General features: G+C 48.9%; 1 protein-coding gene across 1 annotated transcript in view; it reads right to left on the minus strand.

Moving 5' to 3' along the window:
- ANKRD27 (ankyrin repeat domain 27) overlaps positions 1 to 18,590 on the minus strand; it is a 59,701-nt gene that overhangs the window by 24,612 nt on the left and 16,499 nt on the right. Inside the window, exons 3-16 of the mRNA XM_052655374.1 lie at positions 15,838 to 15,948; positions 13,801 to 13,957; positions 12,932 to 13,086; positions 12,412 to 12,471; positions 11,419 to 11,472; positions 11,252 to 11,317; positions 11,088 to 11,164; positions 10,144 to 10,265; positions 8,995 to 9,073; positions 8,214 to 8,343; positions 3,715 to 3,807; positions 2,170 to 2,297; positions 1,586 to 1,668; positions 555 to 670 (exon numbers count right to left, since the gene is read on the minus strand). Coding sequence (XP_052511334.1) covers positions 555 to 670; positions 1,586 to 1,668; positions 2,170 to 2,297; positions 3,715 to 3,807; positions 8,214 to 8,343; positions 8,995 to 9,073; positions 10,144 to 10,265; positions 11,088 to 11,164; positions 11,252 to 11,317; positions 11,419 to 11,472; positions 12,412 to 12,471; positions 12,932 to 13,086; positions 13,801 to 13,957; positions 15,838 to 15,948 — 1,431 coding nt within the window. The remainder of the gene's footprint in view (positions 1 to 554; positions 671 to 1,585; positions 1,669 to 2,169; positions 2,298 to 3,714; positions 3,808 to 8,213; positions 8,344 to 8,994; positions 9,074 to 10,143; positions 10,266 to 11,087; positions 11,165 to 11,251; positions 11,318 to 11,418; positions 11,473 to 12,411; positions 12,472 to 12,931; positions 13,087 to 13,800; positions 13,958 to 15,837; positions 15,949 to 18,590) is intronic.

The following is an 18,590-nucleotide window of genomic DNA, read 5'->3' on the forward strand; positions in this document are numbered from 1 at the left end:
TACACAAAAAACTGAAAAAATTGAAAAAATAAAAGCAAAAAAAGTATCACTCATCTTTCCCGTGAAAAAGTTTAGAGACCATTAAAAAAAAAAGAGTGGATATATGTGTAACTGATTCACTTTGCTGAAACTAACACAACATTGTAAATCAACCATACTCCAATAGAACCTTTAAAAAAAAGAAAAACAGCCCCCATCAATCACTAGCAGGAATGCGGGAATGGAGGCACTTTATGTACCAAACAACTTCAGTTGAAATCGAAACATCACTGACTGGGTTTTGCTTTCCAGTTTCTGGACTGTCTTCTCACCGTAGGTATTAAGTCTAAGGGAAAATCCATGTTGGGGCTCTATCTAAAATATTTCTAGTATCTGGGGGGGTGCCCTTCTTACCGCGGATTACCGTGACGTTTCTAATCTACACCTAACAGTTTTGGCCCAGCAGACTCTGGGGGAGGCGCCTGAGACCCCAGGCTCGCCGAGATCCCACAGAGCCACGTGGCACAGAGGAGAGGCCAGCCCTGCAAGGCCTCGAGCAGAGCGCAGCTGCTCACCGTCACACTCTGAAAGCCCTTCTGACACGCAAGGTGGAGGGGGGTGGAGCCGTGGTAGTCCGTGGCGTTTACCACCGCGCCCTTGGAAACCAGGAGGTCGATGAGGGACGCCTGCCCTGCAGAACAGAAGGGAAAAGCGTGGGCTTTCTGAAACCAGTGAGCAAAGCCACGGCTTTCTTTCACCCTCTCATCTGCTGGCACGGGGCGTGCCAGGAGGTATCTTTCTGTGTCGGGGGAACCAGAGCTAACGTCAAGTCACACGCTGCAGACTCTGGACACCCTGGGGTAATGCTTCCCCTCTGGAGGGAGTTCGGCCCCACCCCCACCTAACACCCCTGCTGCAGCCACAGAAGGTAGGAGAAAAGAGCCTCAGATGTCCACAGAAGAGTCCATGGTGCATCACCTCACAGGATGGAATATTGTGCAACCATGAAAAGAAAATACTGACATGGAGAAATGTTCTTACATATCGCCTAGTGAAAAAAAGCACCCCACAGACAGTGTGAGCCCCATAATATCATATATTTTATATACACACACACTCAAGCATGGTGACGTTTCAGTCATGGATCAAAACAATCTTTAGACGACTGCAGGGTGGCACGAGTATACAGATGTTGTGTTTTCTACCTTGAATGTGCAGTTTTATTTGACTGTGCACTTTAAAAGAGAACTAAATTCAGTATCCTATGATAAATCATGATGGAAAAGAATATAGAATAAAAAATAAATTAAAGATAGTAATTTTTTTTTTAACAGGAATATAAGAACCTTAATTCTGAGGTCAGTCTCATAGTCCAGATTCAAGCCTTCCCTGGCTGGACCACCAGCCCAGAGCACTGTCAGGCATCCACACAGCCCAGACACATGCTCTTCCAGCCCGGGGACAGCACATGAAGGTCCCGGGGTGGGGGGCCTGTGATACAATCCCTTCCACCACCCCACACCACCTCCCCCAGCATCCATGCTCTGCTGGGGCACCCTCGGCCCCCATCCCGTTGCCCTGAGAGCACAGAGGCCAGACCACATACCACAGAGGGCAGCCACATGGAGCGGTGTGTGACCCCTGTCGTCTCTGGAGAATGGAGTGACAACTGAGGGGTCATTCAGCCTCCTAAATGGGAAAGAGAATACAGAGAAATAGACCAAGGCATGGACATGCTGGGGTCCTGGGACCAGAAGACAGACCTCCGGTGTGATCCAAGCTGGGTCTCTACAGCGTCCTGGAGAGCACCAACCATGGCTTCCGCCGGGACCCTCCCCACACCCAGCCCTCCAGGCTTTGACACCCAGCCAAAGAGCCCAGTAAAGATAAGGGGAAACGGAAAAGGTTTTGGGGAGGAGCTGATAGTCCTTCCTCCCTGCGAAAACCCACTTTCCGAGGTTGGGGCAGGCCCTCTACCCACCTCCCCAGGTTAAGCATCCCAGCAGGGTGCTAAGTATTTTTATTTCATCTGATTCTCCAAAGAGGTGGCGGTTACCATCTCCACTTTACAGCGGAAGCAGCAGAGTGCAGCAAGGATAAGCTCCTTATTCCAAACTGCACAGCGAACAAGGGGGAAAGTTCCGCCCAGGCCCGAGTCTCCCCCTTCCTGGTGCGGAGGGGCCCTCTTACCCAGAGACAAGTTTCTCACAGTCATCACAGAAACACAGAGGGTGGCACATCGTTTGGACGGCATCTTTATCTTGGTCCTCCTGACTCAGCAGTCTCTCCACTTCCTTCTGGTTACCTGATGCAATATGCTAAAAAGCGACATCAACAACACTGTTGATTCGAAGGAACGATTCCTTCTCTAAACTGTGAATTTTTGAAGCATCCTTACAGAAACATGTATCTACGTGTGTACTCTTAGTAGCTCACTTGTGTCTGACTCTTTGCGACCCCAGGGACTGTAGCCCACCAGGCTCCTCTGTCCATGGGGATTCTCCAGGCAAGAATACTGGAGTGGGTTGCCATGCCCTCCTCCAGGGGATCTGCCCACCCCAGGGACTGAGCCCAGATCTCCTGCATCGCAGACAGATTCTTTACCATCTGAGCCCCCAGGGAAGCCCATCAATGTGTGGATGGATGCAATGACTTTTCTCTGGGACTTGTTTCAAAATGATTTGGATGGATGGCGAAAGTGGGGCCAGGGGATAGAAACGAAACACAATTAGGGAGACGGCTACACGGAGGTTCGTTCATCATACTACTCTCTTTTAGTTTTGCAAATGTTAGGATTTTTCCCTAACTAAAATAATGACAGTCTCACAAAAGTTGCAGAGCAACAGGCATAGGGGGACAATCCACCCTGAGGCTCGGCGTAGATTCTGACCCTTCTTTTAGGTTACAGTTGTCTTACAGTCTAACAGAGCCTTGGCTTTCAAAAGAGCTGCCATTAGTAGGAGACTCCTGCTAACTGCAGGGCTCACCTCTGTGACTCCCGGATGCTTCCTATATGGAATGAGACTTTGTGGGGCACAGAGCTCATGGAACCCACTCTGGCTGGTGGCCTCCTGATGACTGCCCTCCCGGGGCACCTCGCCAGCCTCCCCGTGGTAGATCAGATCTGAAGAGGGAGCCTCCTGCACTGCCTGGGGGTCAAGCCACCAGCAGGTGCTGTGTTCCCAGCCCAGCGCGGTCACACAGCTGTCTATAACGCAGGTTCCTGGAGCTGAGAAGAGGCACTGATTCTGGCAGAGCTGCCAGTGAGGTGCCACTGAGCAGATGGTGAAGAACAAGCCATGTTTTGCTGAATGGAGAGAGGAGGACAGCCGGGCAGAGGGTTCCACTCACAGGGGCCCAGTCCAGCAGGGCTGCAGCACAGCTCACATCAGAGAAGACGGGCAGCAAACTGATCCCATGAGACCCCAGCATCCCTACCGCCTCCTTGAGCACAAAATGGACTTCTGTGTTGAACTATGCAAACCACCCTGATGGCTTCTACAGAGACTCAAGAGGCGAGGAAAGATGGAGAGCTCCTGGGACTTCCCTGGTGGCCCAGTGGCTAAGACTCCCGATGCAGGGGGCCCGGGTCTGATCCCTGGTCAGGGAACTAGATCTCACATGCTGAAACTAAGACCCAGCAGCAGCCAAATAAACAAAAATAAATATGTATTAAAAAATAAAAGACGGAGCACCCCTCGCACACCTGCACCCCCGGGACCTCCCGTATCTTACCTGAAACAGGCAGTCGATGGGCGTGGAAGTCAGCTGAGACAGTAAGCTCATTCTTTGCTTCAGGAACAGTCTGTCACCAAATCCCTCCGACTCCTGCAGGAAAAGCCGATAAGCCATGTTATCACACGTCATGAGCTGCAGTGCAAGTCCTTGAAAACAGAGGACCCGGGACGATCGGTGCCATCTCCCACAGAACGGGCCCGGCGGCGCCTCTCCCCGCCCCCACTGAGCTGCACAGCAGACCCTCATCAGGCTGGGAGAGGGGCTCCCCATTTACCTCTCTGGGAAGCGGGGCTCTGACAATGAATACCCAGCAGGGATGTGGGAGGTGGACAGTGTACTGGCTGTGAGTGTGTGTGTGTGTGTGTGTGAGAGTGTGTGTGTGTGTGTGTGTGCGTGTGTAGAATGTAGCATCTCTAAGTGTGGAATGTGGCATGCACACAGCACTATCGTCCCCAAGGCAACCTAGGTTGTCCTGGCCTCCCCCGCCTCTCACAATATCTGTCCTAATGCCTGCAGAGCTCTGTCCCTGCGTTTTATCTGGGCCCACAGAGGGGAGACCCAGAGGAGGAAATGGCAACCCATTCCAGTATCCTTGCCTGGAGAATCCCATGGACAGAGGAGTCTGGCAGGTTACAGTCCATGGGGTCACAAAAAGTCGGACACAACTGAGCGACTGAGCTCACACAGACAGGAGAACCATTCGACAGGCTGGTCTGCGCACCTCAGCAACAGAGAGAAGGGCTGTGCTTCTTGAACATACATATTGAAACATCAGACAACACGGTCCCTTGGCCCAAATTCCAACAAACCCCTGGGTCCACCCCAATGAATAAACTTCATCGTGCAGATTAATTTTCACCTAGATACAAAAATCCAAACAAATATTCTTACTTTATGAAGTCATTTCTAGAGAGACACTCAATGCTCACTTAAGCACCTGTGACTACATTTTCTGGTGACAAATGAACTTCCTTGGAAAGAATGCTGGCGGAAGGTGGACAGAGTTGTTCCCAGCCAGCTGCTGCCAGAACTCACCAAACCCTGACAAAATAATGGGATCAGCTCTCTGTGGCCCTCTAAGTTCTGACGTAGGTGGTCCCGTTAAAAATAAAGCTGCCAACACTTCTGGGGTCCACTGCCAATCAGGGCCCCTCACACCAGCCGCCCTCACAGGGTTGTGTTGGCAAACAATAACCCCTCAGTATTACAGCCGCCTTTGCTCCCGTTGGTATCTGCTGCATAAAGCTCTATCGACTGTTTCATTCAGCGATTTTCAGCTGAGCAGCTTAGGGTCAGAGAAACATCAAAGACCTTCTTGCTCAGGGAAACCTGGGGCTCTTTCCTCCACTTGGGGTGACTGTTTACAGGCCAGTGATGAAAACAGACAGATCTTCTAAGATTGAATCTTCAGGGAAGAAGGACCAGAAGAGATAGCACATCAGCTAAGATCAATTTGGGAAAAGGGTGAACCCTATTTATTGGAAGCCCAGTAAAGCAGGGGTGAGCCAAAGCCTGCAGAGCTGGAGCAGAGAAGGCTGGAAACACTCTTTGGGTTCTGCCCCGTTTTTTTCTGTCCACAAAGGTAAAAGTCACCCCAGTATTGGTTATTTTCCAAAAGTTCAAGCCTTCACTAATGAACATACTTAAAGAATGTTTATAGTCATCTCAACAAGGATTATGTCTTGGGGAGAAAATTTCCATGAAACTACATTAAAGTATATATAGTCAATAGGAAAACATTATTTGATTTAGAAACACTTAATGCTTTTCAGAGACCTCACCTGCTGTTTAGAGATACAGTTGGGCTCTTTCCCCAGGAAATACTACCACCGAGCAGCTGTGACCTCACACACTTCTAGATGGAGCTGCACTGAGGCAGAGGCAACGCTGCAGATGAAATCCCAACGCTGACATCACACACGACAACTAAGCCGCAACGCCTGCTCTGTCCATACAGGCGGAGGCAGGCAGCTCTCGGGTCTGATCCCCTCAAGACCCAAGGGCCGGGCTCCACCGCTGGCCATGAAGATGATGTAACCTTGTCCCAAGTCCGGGGTATCGACCAGCCTTCGCCCGGGAAGGCAGGACCAGCTGGTCTGACAGCCCAGACCAGAGGGGCACACTGGGCTGTGTACCCACCTTGCCCATCCAAGTTAACAGCCAGCCTTGGGGCGATCCATACAGAATACACCACAGAATCAGGAAACGGGGACATCCAGATGAGGAGTGTTGCAAGAGCAAGGAAGTGCATCAATTATCACTTCATACGTTGAAAAGGCACTGTCAAATATCCCGTTTAAAGACCTCCCTGCTGGTTCAGTGGCTAAGACTCAGAGCAATGAAGACTGAAGGTCCAGCATGCCACAACTAAGACCCAGCCCAACCAAACTAAAATAAATATTTAAAAATATATATACATCTCATTTGATCCTCACAACCATCCTGCAGGGGTGAAATATACAACATGCTCCCCAGCGTAGACAGGAGAATGGACAGAGGCTCAGAGAGACAGACTCGTTCAAGGGCTAGTCTCCAACACACACCAGCACGCGAGGTCCCCCATCACATACTCCCCTGATCCCACTTGGAACATTTTCTGAAGGCAAAGCAGGTGTGAGAAGCTGAGTGATGGTGTCCAGTCAACCACCTCTTTATTCTCTGGCCAAAGGCCTTCAAGGGCTGGCCATCCGGCCTACACATCACAGGAAGCGAGACAGCAGGATGGCTGCAGGATAGGAAGGGGCCAGCAAGGGGACAGGAGCACCCTCAAGAGGTGGGTGCCTCCCTCCAGGTGACAAGGCCCCATCGAGGAGTACAAGGCAAGGCCTCTGCAGGGCAGTGGGTCCAGGAGAGGAAAGCAATCAGAGGGAAAGGACCAGAAGGGCAGGGCCGTGATGGAAAACCTCCCCAGGCAGGCACCATGGGAACAACGTTCCTGGAACCTCACAGCAGACAATTGAACCTAAGACTTCTCACTGCCCAGCTCTGGAAGTGAGTGGCATTTCTGACTCTGTGGACACATGTGTATACAGAGGCACCCATGTATACCACATGTACATTCTGAATGTCAATGGTTTCTCCCGAATTAGAAGCAACTTCTCCTGAGAGTCGCACAAGACCCATGGGAGATGAGATGCATGCATGCTAAGTTGCTTCAGTTATGTCTAACTCTTGCACAGCCTCTAATTTTACCTGTGTGTGTGTGTGCTTATATTCATGCATGCCTGCTTAGTCGTGTCCAACTCTTTGTGACCCTATGGACTGTAGCTCACCAGACTCCTCCGTCTATGGGATTTCCCAGGCAAGAATACTTGAGTGGGTTACCATTTTCTCCTCCAGGGGATATTCCTGACCTAGGAATCAAACCTGTGTCTCCTGCATTGGCAGGGGGATTCTTTAACACTAAGCCACCTGGAAAGCTCCTATGTATATGTATGGGTGATCAAATCAAACCCAGGCAAGAGCAGAACTTAATTCTTCAGCAAGTACCAGGATAGTCGGGCTATGTGCCAACAAGTGCAGCATAAACTCAAATTTTGGTTAAAAATGTAATTGTGTAAGCACAGAAAAAGACATCTACTAAAATGTTAATAAAAGTCACTCGCAGCTAGTGTGCTTATAGGGGCTTTTGCTGTCTTCACTGCAACTTTTTATATATCAAATATTACTTTTAAGCAAATATTAGTCTTCTAATCAGAAAAAAAAAAAAAAGAAAACTATCCTTTCTGGAGAAAGAAACAGTATGCAATGTTATCTACAATATCATTTCAATTGTGTAAGATATACATGGCAAGGAAAAAGACTGGAAAATACATAAACGTGTTAACAATGAATGAATTCACAGAACTGCTTGTACCCGAGTGTCCCCATTTGAACAGCCCTATGTTCTTTTTCAGATGTTTCAACTTGTCATTACTTTGGGGAGCTTCCAACATCAGGGGGACATTAAGATTGAGTGTGAATGTTCAATCCTTGGGGCTCTGGGTTTTTAATACAGAAATCTCTCCATTCGATTGATTTCAACTTTGCGGTTTCTGTGAGTACTGTCACGTTTTGGTGGTGGGTATAATGCGAAGTAAATCAGCAGTGCAATCTTGGCTTAAGCCTCTCACAGTTCTTGTGGGAATATAATCGCCTCTGCCAGTCTAAGTTCATCAACGAATCAAGGAAATGACAATAGGGCCGCTGAGTCCTTAAAACTGCAGACGTTACTAATCTCATCTCTTGCCCAGCATGATCAGGGTACCCCAATTCACCACTTCAGGTGCCCCCTTCTGCCCATGTGCATTCGAGGATGGCCAGGATTCATGAAGCAGGAGATCAATGAAGTGAGAGCCAAGGATGACCTGCCACCTTTCACAACCTACCGGCTGCTACGTGTTCAGTCTTCTCTTGGGAGAGCATCTCTGATCCTCCTCCTCCACACCACCCTGAGAACCCCGCTGCACACACCATGGCACCCACAGAGAAAGGGCAGGACAGGAGGGAGCTCTTACTGGCTTAACAGAGAGGCTTCCCTGCCGAATATATTCGATTGCAGCCTCGATCGAGGTCAGGCAGTATCCCAGTTCATCTTTGGCTGAGCTGCTAAATCTGAAGTTTTTGATATAACTCAAGTTTGCCATCCTAATAAAAAGAAGAAAACAGTTTAATTTCTGCATACCCCCATTAACACTTCAGTAGAAATGATGCTACTGGCTTGGTCACAAAGTTGGTCAGCTCCGGGGAGCTAAGGCTGCTTGCCCTGGGATCTTTATTTAGAGGAAGTGCAATTAGGGAAATAATTGGGACTTCCCTGGCGGTCCAGTGGCTAAGACCCTTTGCTCCAATGCAGGTAGCCAGGGTTCCATCGCTGGGCAGGGAACTAACCTAGATCCCACATGCTGCAACTAAGACCTACTACAGCAAAATAAATATTTTAAAAAAAAATGCAAAAAAAGTAAAGCCACTTGTTACTTTCCTGCAATGAGCTAATTTTTAGGAAGCTGATTTTTTTCTATGATGAATTTGGGTTTCTATGAGAAAAGGATGGGCTTTGGAGCCAGACAGAACTGGAGCTCACTTGCCTCTCAGCTGCTGACTAGCTACATGTTCCAGAGAGAAACATAAGATCTCTGGGCCTCAGTTTCCCCACCTGCAGGTGGAATGACAGACGCCCCTTGCAGGGCAGGTACCTAGCTCATACGGGGCACTCAGCTTCCTAGAGTGACACCAGAACCACCCCAGTGCAGTGCTGCCATTTTGAAAAAAGTTATTTTAACAAAAAAAATATATTACCAATTAGGGATCTCTGTTTTCACAAGCAAATACAACAGGACTGAGAGCAGATCATCAGCACACATGGTCTCCAAGTTAACTGCAAGCGGGAAACACACATTCAGGGCCATCCTGGGACACAAATGGACTGACAGGCGTTATCAACCCCCCACCACCGTCCAACCCACAAAACCACAGTCCAGGAAGATGACACATGGGGGAGAAATTCAATCGCACAATTTCCTTTCTAGTGTCCTGAACAGATGTCAGACTCCAGGAGGACACGAATGCCTCCTGAGAACATGTGCAGAAAACAGCCCGCTCCAAGCAGACCCCCCGCCCCTTGCTACCTGTCCCCCGCAATCCCAGGACAGGGAAAGAGCCCAGGGAAGTCGGTGATGGTGGATATGACTCGAAGGTGTGCCAGGATTACTGCCAGAAGCCTCTTTCCTCCTGAGATCATTTCCACTTTATACACTGCAGCGTCCAGGGCTGACGGGCAATTTCTCATTGAAATTTTGTTTAAGTAATCCAGTCACACATTTAAAATTCCAAACGGTGCAAAAGAGCAGACCATGCATGGCTCTCCCATACGTGCCACCCAGACTTCTTCCCCAGAAGCCACTTCTGTTGCTTCCCATGTATCATTCCAAGAGAGGCTATGATCACCCCACTGTGTCTGTATGTGTGTGTATATATATATATATATGGGTATAGAGCCACCTGCTTTGTGCAGTATCCTGGAAGTATACTGTACACACTCCTGTTCATTTTATTTAATACACTTTGAAGAGCATCCCTACTGGCCCACAAAGGTTTGCCTTCTCATTAATTTTTTCATAGCTTATTCTGTTTTTACTTTTAATAATGGAAAAATTTAAATATATATAAAATTAGAACAACCTAACAGTTGAACTCCCCTATACCCATCACCAGCTTAGCTTGTTTTTGAGGCCACTGCTTCTCCACCAGCATTTACTTACCTAAAGATGCCTAACCTACCCCCCTACCCCCTACCCCCATTACTAGGCACCCACTCTGCAGAATAGGCTCCGGGGTGCTCACACGGGAATACTCCACTACACATCAGCCCATCTCTATGGCCCTTTAAGATGGCACTGCTCCTCAACAGATGTTTGCATCTGGACTTTTGCAGCCCTGAGCACACACCTCTCTGGCTGGGAGACTGGGTGATCAGCTGCACCACCTTCCGCAAACAAGCCAGCTTCTGCTGCGGGGACGTGCACCTGTTCAGCTGAGCCAGCTCCCTCTTTGCTCGAGGTATGTTGAAGCTGCAAAGTGATTTGGGAAGTGACCATGTAAGACCACAGTGTGAAGGCCCTCCTTCTTGGTAATCACAAACCTCAGATTTACATTTCTCATGGCAAACCATAAGTAATGGCAAACAGAAATAGACACTCAGAAGTAATCTGAGACAGCAGTAAAACCCAGCAGCTTTCAAGGTCTCAAGCACACTGTCAGGTGATGTAGCTGCACCAGAAAATTAGGGGGGAGGGGGGGATCAACAATCCTTAGCTTCAGAGTGAAATAGGCCAAAGGGGGAAAAAAATTAGACCAAGAGATTAGACACTTTTGTATCCTGATGAAACAACTCAAAAGGAGGGGCTCCAGAGAATTTTCTGGCAGTCCAGGGCATGGGACTCCACGCTTCCACCGCAGGGTGGGGTGAGGGTACAATCCCTGATCGGGGAACTGGGATTCTGCAAGCCTCAAGCTGCAGTCAAAGAAAAAAAGAAACAAAACCAAAAGGCGGTGCCCCTAAGGCAGGGGGCCCTCAGACCAGCAGGTGACAAGAGATGTCAGTGTGCAAGGCCCACCTGGGTGAGCTGCATGCCCACCCAGAGACCAGCTGTGCACGACCCACCTCCTCTGGCTCCCACCCACCGGCACGCTGGCAGTTGAGTGCAGGAATGTGCCAGCTCTGAAACACCCATCTACCAACTTTAAGCCTTTATCTTCGGTCACAAATAAATGCCCTGCTCCACAGTCTGAACCACGTCAACTAGAGATAACATTGCTCCTGAGGGTCCCGCTTCTAGGGGACACAGTGGCCCAGCCCCCGAGGACACCAATGCTGCAGCGTAAACCCTTACCTGAACTCAGGTTTCACACCGATATCCTTCTGCTGAAGATCTTGAAGGCTCCTCGTGATTTTGTTAAAGGCAGCATCCTAATGAGAGATTTTAACGAAGCTTCAAATGTCTGAAAAGGCTTAGAACAGGGCTTCCGTTCTGCATGGTGATGATGGAGAACCTACCTCTGCTGCCTCCATGGTCCCCACGTACTTGAATATCAGGTCGTAAATGTCATGCTGGACGTACATCTGTGAGGTCAACAGGTTCAAGAGTGTGTGTGTGGGACAGTGGGCAGCATAGGAGGCCCCAGCACAGGCCCTCCTCGCCCCTCACTTCCCGGGCCCCTTACCTCTACCGCCTGCTTCATCAGGTTCATCTGGGCCTCCTGCTTGGCAAGCACCTTCTGGAGGACAAGGAGAGGGCGGTTACAGAGCGTGGACTGGCCTGGGCCAAAGCACAAATCTCTGTTTTGTTTTTGGTTTTGTTGTTTTAATTGAAGTATAGTTGGTTTACAGTATTAATTTCTGCTGGACAGCAAAGTGATTCAGTTATACATATACATACATACATACATACATACATACATATACACACATTCTTTTTTCTATATTCTTTTCCATTATGAGAAGATTTTTTTCTATATTTTTTCTTTTCTATATTCTTTTCCATTATATAGCCATTCTTTCCCATGATATTCTTTTTCATTATGGTTCATCAAAGGATTTTTTTTTTATATGTATTTATTTGGCTGCACAGGGTCTTAGTTGAGGCACTTGGGATCTTTAATTGTGGCACGTAAACTCTTAACTGTAGCATGTGGGATCTAGTTCCCTGATCAGGGATCAAACCCAGGCCCTCTGCATTGGGAGCATGGAGTCTTAGCTACTGGACCACTAGGGAAGTCTGTCATAGAATATGGAATGTAGTTCTTTGTGCTACACAGTAGGACTTTGTTGCTTATCCTTTCTATATGTAGTAGCTTACAACTACTAACCCAACCTCTCCCTCCAACCCTCTCCCAACCTCCCCCAACCTCCCCCTCCATCTCCTCCCCATCCGCCCCCTCCATCCCTCCCCCAACCTCCCACAGCCTCCCCCTCCATCTCCTCCCCATCCTCCCCCTCCATTCCTCCCCCAACCTCCCCCAGCCTCCCCCTCCATCCCTCCCCCCAACCCTCTCCTCCCTGGCAACCACAAATCTGTCCTCTGTGTCTGCGAGTCTGTTTCTGTTTCGTAGATAATTCGTTCATATCATATTTCAGATTCCACGTGCAAGTGACATTGCATGGTATTTGTCTTTCTCTTTCTGGCAAGTCTCTCTTTTGCAGGCCATGCTGCTTACCAGGTGGGAGTCCCTCAGCAGCTGCTGGAGGCATTTGGTGTAGAGAGCGTTCACAGAGTCCTGCGGAATACAGAGCAGAGAGAGGCCATCCTCGGAATCTGAGGCCACGACACTGAACCCAGGATGGAGCCAAGAGAATATCTCACAAAATGGATTTCTTGGGCAAAAAGCCCTAAGTCCTAATGCAAGCTTATCAAACTAAGTATGTGATTTTTTTTTTTCCAATTTTTTTTGGGTGTCTATGCATTAAGAGTAGGAAAAAAAATTCCCCTTAGGGTTAACACAGATGATAACAATATTCATTCTGATACTTCTCTGCAATTTTTCAGCTTTTCTACTGTTTTTATTACTTTTTTAGGTAACAAGAAACATTTAAACAGAATCCAACATTTTGTTGGACGTTTAAATGCTCACTTCAGATATGAAAACATTGGCAACAGAGGCAGCAGCAAAGTGGCAGAGTGATCCTGGCACTCTGAGCCAGGGCATGCCTATGGCGAAGCAGGACTCAGCTACTGACTATGTGATGACGGAGGCTCTTTCGTTCACACTCTCTGAACGTTCGCTGGAAAGAGGCGATGTTCCTGTCAAATCTCTCTGCGTGTCTTCCCAAAAATTCTCTCACATCTTCAATGGTTTTCAGGGAAAAAGAATCTGAGGATGTCGGAGGCTCTTCTGAAAAAAAAAAGACACAAGTGGGTCAGGCTGGCTGAAGCCATCACTGTTTCCTGAAGAAAAGAAGTCCTACAACCCTTGGCCCTGCTCCGCCAGCATCTGGGTCACCATCTCCCACAGGAGGAGAGGGATAAGCTTATTTCAAGATCTCACCCAACAGCGGCCCAGGTGGGGGTCCAGGGAGCCTGGCCCTCTTGAAGCCCTTTCCTGGGACAAAAACCTGAATTCTCCGGGATCACAGGCATGGCCTGGGAGGCTCTGGTGACGGAGCCCTGATTCCTGACAATAAGACCTCGGACAGCAATTGGTACATCATTCTCTCAATTTTCCTGCAGCACTGAAGAATTATTATCTGTTGAAAACAATGAGATCTCAGAGAAGCAAGGCAGTGGGGCTCCGAGACTAATAATGCCATAAGGGAGAGTCCTAAAGCTGAGGCCCAGAGACAAGGCCAGGGCTGCCGTTTTGCACAGCTCCAGGGAGTGGCACTCCCACTGAGGTCACATGTAGCCGCACGTGACGTGGCTTCACCCACGTCACGCTGGCTCAAGATGACTTTCCGATCTACGTTCCGGGGGAGTTTCTGTAAGCAGTTATGCAGGTTTCTAGTGGGCTCCTGAATATTTTATGAGATGTTCATAACCACTGTGTCAGGAGGAAGTTCGACAAGCAGGTTTCTCCCAGTCAGGAGAAAGGGGTTTTCTCCCAGAATACCTGAACTCTCTCTCTTTTCCAAAGGATGGGCTATGCACAGTATGCTGAAACTTTCTTCTTTCTCATTGTAGAAAGTTTCTTCAAAAAGAATGGGCACTGAGAGAAGACAGGCGAAACCAGCTCCTAGTTTAATCCTGTTTCCTTGGATAAAGACATCCTAGAACAAGAGACAGGTCACTGCACCAGCAGCCCCTCTCAGCCTGGCCACCATCAGGCGCTTCACCCTGCCCGCCCACCCACCTCTTCCCCAGTGTGGTTTTCAGGAGGGCACCAATACTTCAATCTTCTTCTTTCCTCCTTGTTCACCCTGTTATGGTGGCTACATGATACCCTGACCAATTTCATATGTCACAACAGAAAAGCATTAAGCCGTTCCCTAGAGAAGAAGCAAGCCTGTATTCTCTGGAAAAAGAAGGTTCTCCTCTCTGAGTAAGAGATCAGAATGACCCAGATGCTGTAACCCAGACAGGTCGGAGGATGCTCGCGGCACCCCTCAACTCATCACTCTGGCCGTGGCTGGGGTGCCCGGGGAAGACCAGCCACAGTGAGCCTGGTGCTTCTGTTCTCCTGGTAGATTTGGGTCCCAGGAAGTGAATAAGTAAACAGATGCGCAGCTGTGGTGAGCAGAACCCTGCAGGAAAACAGAGCAGCCTGCTCGGGGGCCACAGGACTGCACACTCCCCTCTTCCAGGCTGGCACACGGCACCCAGCTCCTGTCCCACCCCAAGCACCCACAAGCCCCGGCTACACCAGCCTGGGCCCCCACTGCTGACTGTGGGGAGGCTGGGGACCACAGCCATTTCTGACCAGGGACGGAACTTACCCCTCTCAGAAACTATCTGCTTCCACTTAAAAAAAAACACACACACAAGAAAATGCCTACCCCAAAGTTAACATCAACCATGAGACAGACAGATGTCACATAGCTCCTGACCCAAAGTACTGAGATAAAACACCCTCCAGTAGGCATTCTAACTGAAAATGCTTAACTGTGATCTAACCAAGGCAAACATCAAAGAAACCCACACTGAGGGAGAGTTTACAAAGGAAGACAAAAATGTCAATGTCATTAAAGACAGACCGAGAACTGTTCCAAAAGAAAGAAACTAAAAAGACAAAAACTGAATATGCTGCATGATCCCAGACATGAGCCTGGATCTTAAAAAAAGATCTTTTTTTTTTGCTCTAAAAGGGTATTACAATTAGCACAGTTTATTTAAGGACAGTATGTTGGAGAAGAGTATTCTGCCAATGTGAAATCTTCTGAGTATGATCACTGTGCTGCATTACAGAAGAGATACACTTTGTTTTGAAGCCAAGGGACACGGTGTCTGCAACTTACTCTAACTCTTTTCTGAAAAAGGTTCAGAAAAAAGTAACAATATGTGTGTGTGTTAACAGATGGATAGATAGATGGGGGTGGGGAGAGGAAACAGATGTGGCCAAAATGCTAACAGCTGACCAGTCTGGAGAGAAAGCTATGTGAATGCTCTCTGTGCATCACTGGAACTTTCTATAGGTTAAAACTTCCTATGTCATTGTTGTTGTTCAGTCACTAAGTCGTGTCCGACTCTGCGACCCCACGGACTGCAGCTCGCCAGGCTTCCCTGTCCTTCACTATCTCCTGGAGTTTGTTCAAACTCATGTCCATTGTGTCGGTGATGCCATCTGACCATCTCGTCCTACAGGTTTCTTAAAAAATTAGAAATTCATCTCTGATCCCAAGGGCACAGGGATAAACAGCTTGCTCTGACAGGGCCTCTCTGAGGAGGTGTCCCAGTGACTCCCCAGTTCCCTGGCAGAAGCTCCATGGGCTAAGGGAGATGTGACCAGCACCACCTCCAACTCCAGGCCACAGCCAGGACCCTGCTCTCCACGGCCAGCTCCTCTTCACTCAAAGGCAGCAGGGATGTTGTGGTGTCAAAGCCACCAGGTAACACGGACAAGAGAGGGTAAGCAGCAGGATTCCACCCCCTTCCCCAACTCTCAGATGCTGAGTGAGTGGTCCTAGGTGACCCATAGGAAATGAAAGAATACCTTTCCATCTAAGGTCTGAAAGTGTTCTTCCACTGGAATCAAAATATAGGACTCAAAATGACAAGAAGACTGAATTCTGGTTGACAGGCTTCCTTTGCAGGGTACTAACACCTGGAAAAAAAAGATTAAGGTGAATACTAAACAGATGTGTTGTTTACAACTTCAGCAGAACAGGATGTATCCAAAGATGCTCCAGCTGGAACTGCAGTGGGGACCTGCAGGCAGACAACCCCTGGGGCTACTGGTCAAAGCAGCAGCAGCTAATCTCTTGTTGCCGTGATGGAAGCCAAGGCCCACCCTGGCGAGGGAGTGGGACACGTCTCATCCATCCAGGATCTCAGGTCCCACCCCGCTGGGCCCCTCCCCACAGCTACCTCAGGGGCCTGCTTTGTCCTCAGCAGGCTCAGAAACAGTGAAGAAAGGTTTGCAGGGTACAGAAAAGTGAAACTAAAAGATGACACGTAATCCATGGCCCACTGAAGACAGTTTCCTTCCCATCTTTTTTCTATGCTTTTTTTAAGCCCAATTGTGATCACAGTTGGTTGTCCCAGCCACAGAAATACAGTCTCCTAGCTCAGGCTGCCACCTCCACCAGGGATATTTCGGGTACCAGACTCTGTCTTTGAAGCAGGTTCAACCTGAAACGTGAATTTTGGTCCCCCCGTGGCCACCACGTTGACCTGATACCAGCCTCTCTGCTCGGCCCAGCGAAGGAAGGCGCCCTGGCATCCACAAGGATCTGTGCGTGGCCCGGGGACTCATTTAAGAGGAGGCTCTCAAGTGCACCTGGAAGGAGACGACCAAGGTGGTTGACCAGGTGGGCCCCTGACCAGGGCCCCAGCTCCTGAAGCAGCTGGAACAAGGCAAGGGGCTTCTGCACTGGCCCCATTGTACAGACAAGGAATCTAAGGCTCAAGGGAGTTCAGCAACTTGTCCTAGGGTACAGAGAGAGCGGCAGAGCTGTGCCTTAAACTCCTGCCTCCCACACCCATCACTGCCCTGTCCTGAGGCCTCCTGGAGGCCAGTGCTGGGAACACAGCCCAGTCCCTGCTGGAGTTCCCTCTGCAAAGACATCATGAAACTCTGGGGCCTTTGAGAGCAGCTGTCATCAGGAGCTTCCCTAGTAGGTCAGAAAGAGCAGCACAGCCCCTCTCCCCACGAGGGACAGGGGCACACCAAGTCCTCAGAGCAGGAAAGGGAGGCCCTCGCTGATCAAAGATCCCACTGTGTATGAAGTGGCCTTGCCCCTCTGCAAAAAATCAAGACTGAATCAGACCCAGAGCTAGACTTAGCTACCAAGTTCAGGAAATACAGAGACCAGAGGACTCTGGTGAACACCAACACAGGACTGCAACTGGCAAAAGCCAGAAGGTAGGAAAGCCTACAGGATAACTGACCTGGATACATGAATTTCAAGGAAAGAAGAAAAATGAGGAAAGAAAGGAATATAGCTAAAAAGAAACGTAAGGGACTTCTCTGGTGGTCTAATGGTTAAGAACCTGCCTTACCGACGCAGGGGACGTGGGTTCAAGCCCTGGTCAGGGAACTAAAACCCCACATGCCATGGGGCAACTAAGCCCTCTCGTGCCACAACTAATGAGCCTGCATGCTCCAGAGCCCCTGCTCTCGCAAACTGCACCTAGGGAAAGCGTGTGCACTGCAACAGAAACCCAGTGCAACTGAAAAAGCACCAAGAGTTATTACTTGAATTGAATTTTTTAAATTAAAAACACAATAAGACAACACTTATGACTGCGGTGATGGCCTCACAAGCCTGTAGATGTGTCCATATGGATCAACTTTACACACTAAGTAGGTACAGTTTAATTATTCTAAAAGTTTAGCTCAATAACATTAGGAGAAAACAGAATGACTTAAAAGGCATACCCAGCAACAAAGATCTACTGTACAGCCCAAGGAACTATCTTCAGTACCTTGTAATAACCTGTAACGAGGAAGAATCTGAAAAAGAACTGAACCACTGCGTCACTGCTGTACACCCGAAACTCACACGATATTGGAAGTCAGCTATAACGCAGAGCTGACTCATTTGGAAAGACCCCGATGCTGGGAAAGATTGAGGGCAGGAGGAGAAGGGGACGACCGAGGTTGAGATGGCTGGATAGCATCACCGACTTGACGGCTGTGAGTCTGAGTGAACTCCGGGAGTTGGTGATGGACAGGGAGGCCTGGCCTGCTGCAATTCATGGGGTCACAAAGAGTCGGACACGACTGAGCGACTGAACTCAACTGAACTATAACTTCAGCTGAAAAAAACAAAGGCCTATCAAATCCAGAATAATGTGTGGATCTCCTGTGGATTCTGATTTAAACAAACCAACTAGAAAACAAACAAAAAATTATGAGATGATGTGGGAGATTTGCACAGTGAACGACAACACTGAAGAGTCACTGAGGAATTTCTGAGCTGTGATAATGGCGTGAGGTTGTGGGTTTTTTTAAGTCCTTATCACTGAAAACTACATTCCTAAAGATTTACAGATGAAATCATGTGACTGCTGCTGCTGCTAAGTCACTTCAGTCGTGTCCGACTCTGCGCGACCCCATAGACGGCAGCCCACCAGGCTCCCCCGTCCCTGGGATTCTGCAGGCAAGAACACTGGAGTGGGTTGCCATTTCCTCCTCCAACGCGTGAAAGTGAAGTCGCTCAGTCGTATCCAACTGTTCGCGACCCCATGGACCGCAGCCTTCCAGGCTCCTCCATCCATGGGATTCTCCAGGCAAGAGTACTG

This window comes from Budorcas taxicolor, chromosome 18 (assembly GCF_023091745.1).
Source record: "Budorcas taxicolor isolate Tak-1 chromosome 18, Takin1.1, whole genome shotgun sequence".
Classification (NCBI taxonomy): domain Eukaryota; kingdom Metazoa; phylum Chordata; class Mammalia; order Artiodactyla; family Bovidae; genus Budorcas; species Budorcas taxicolor.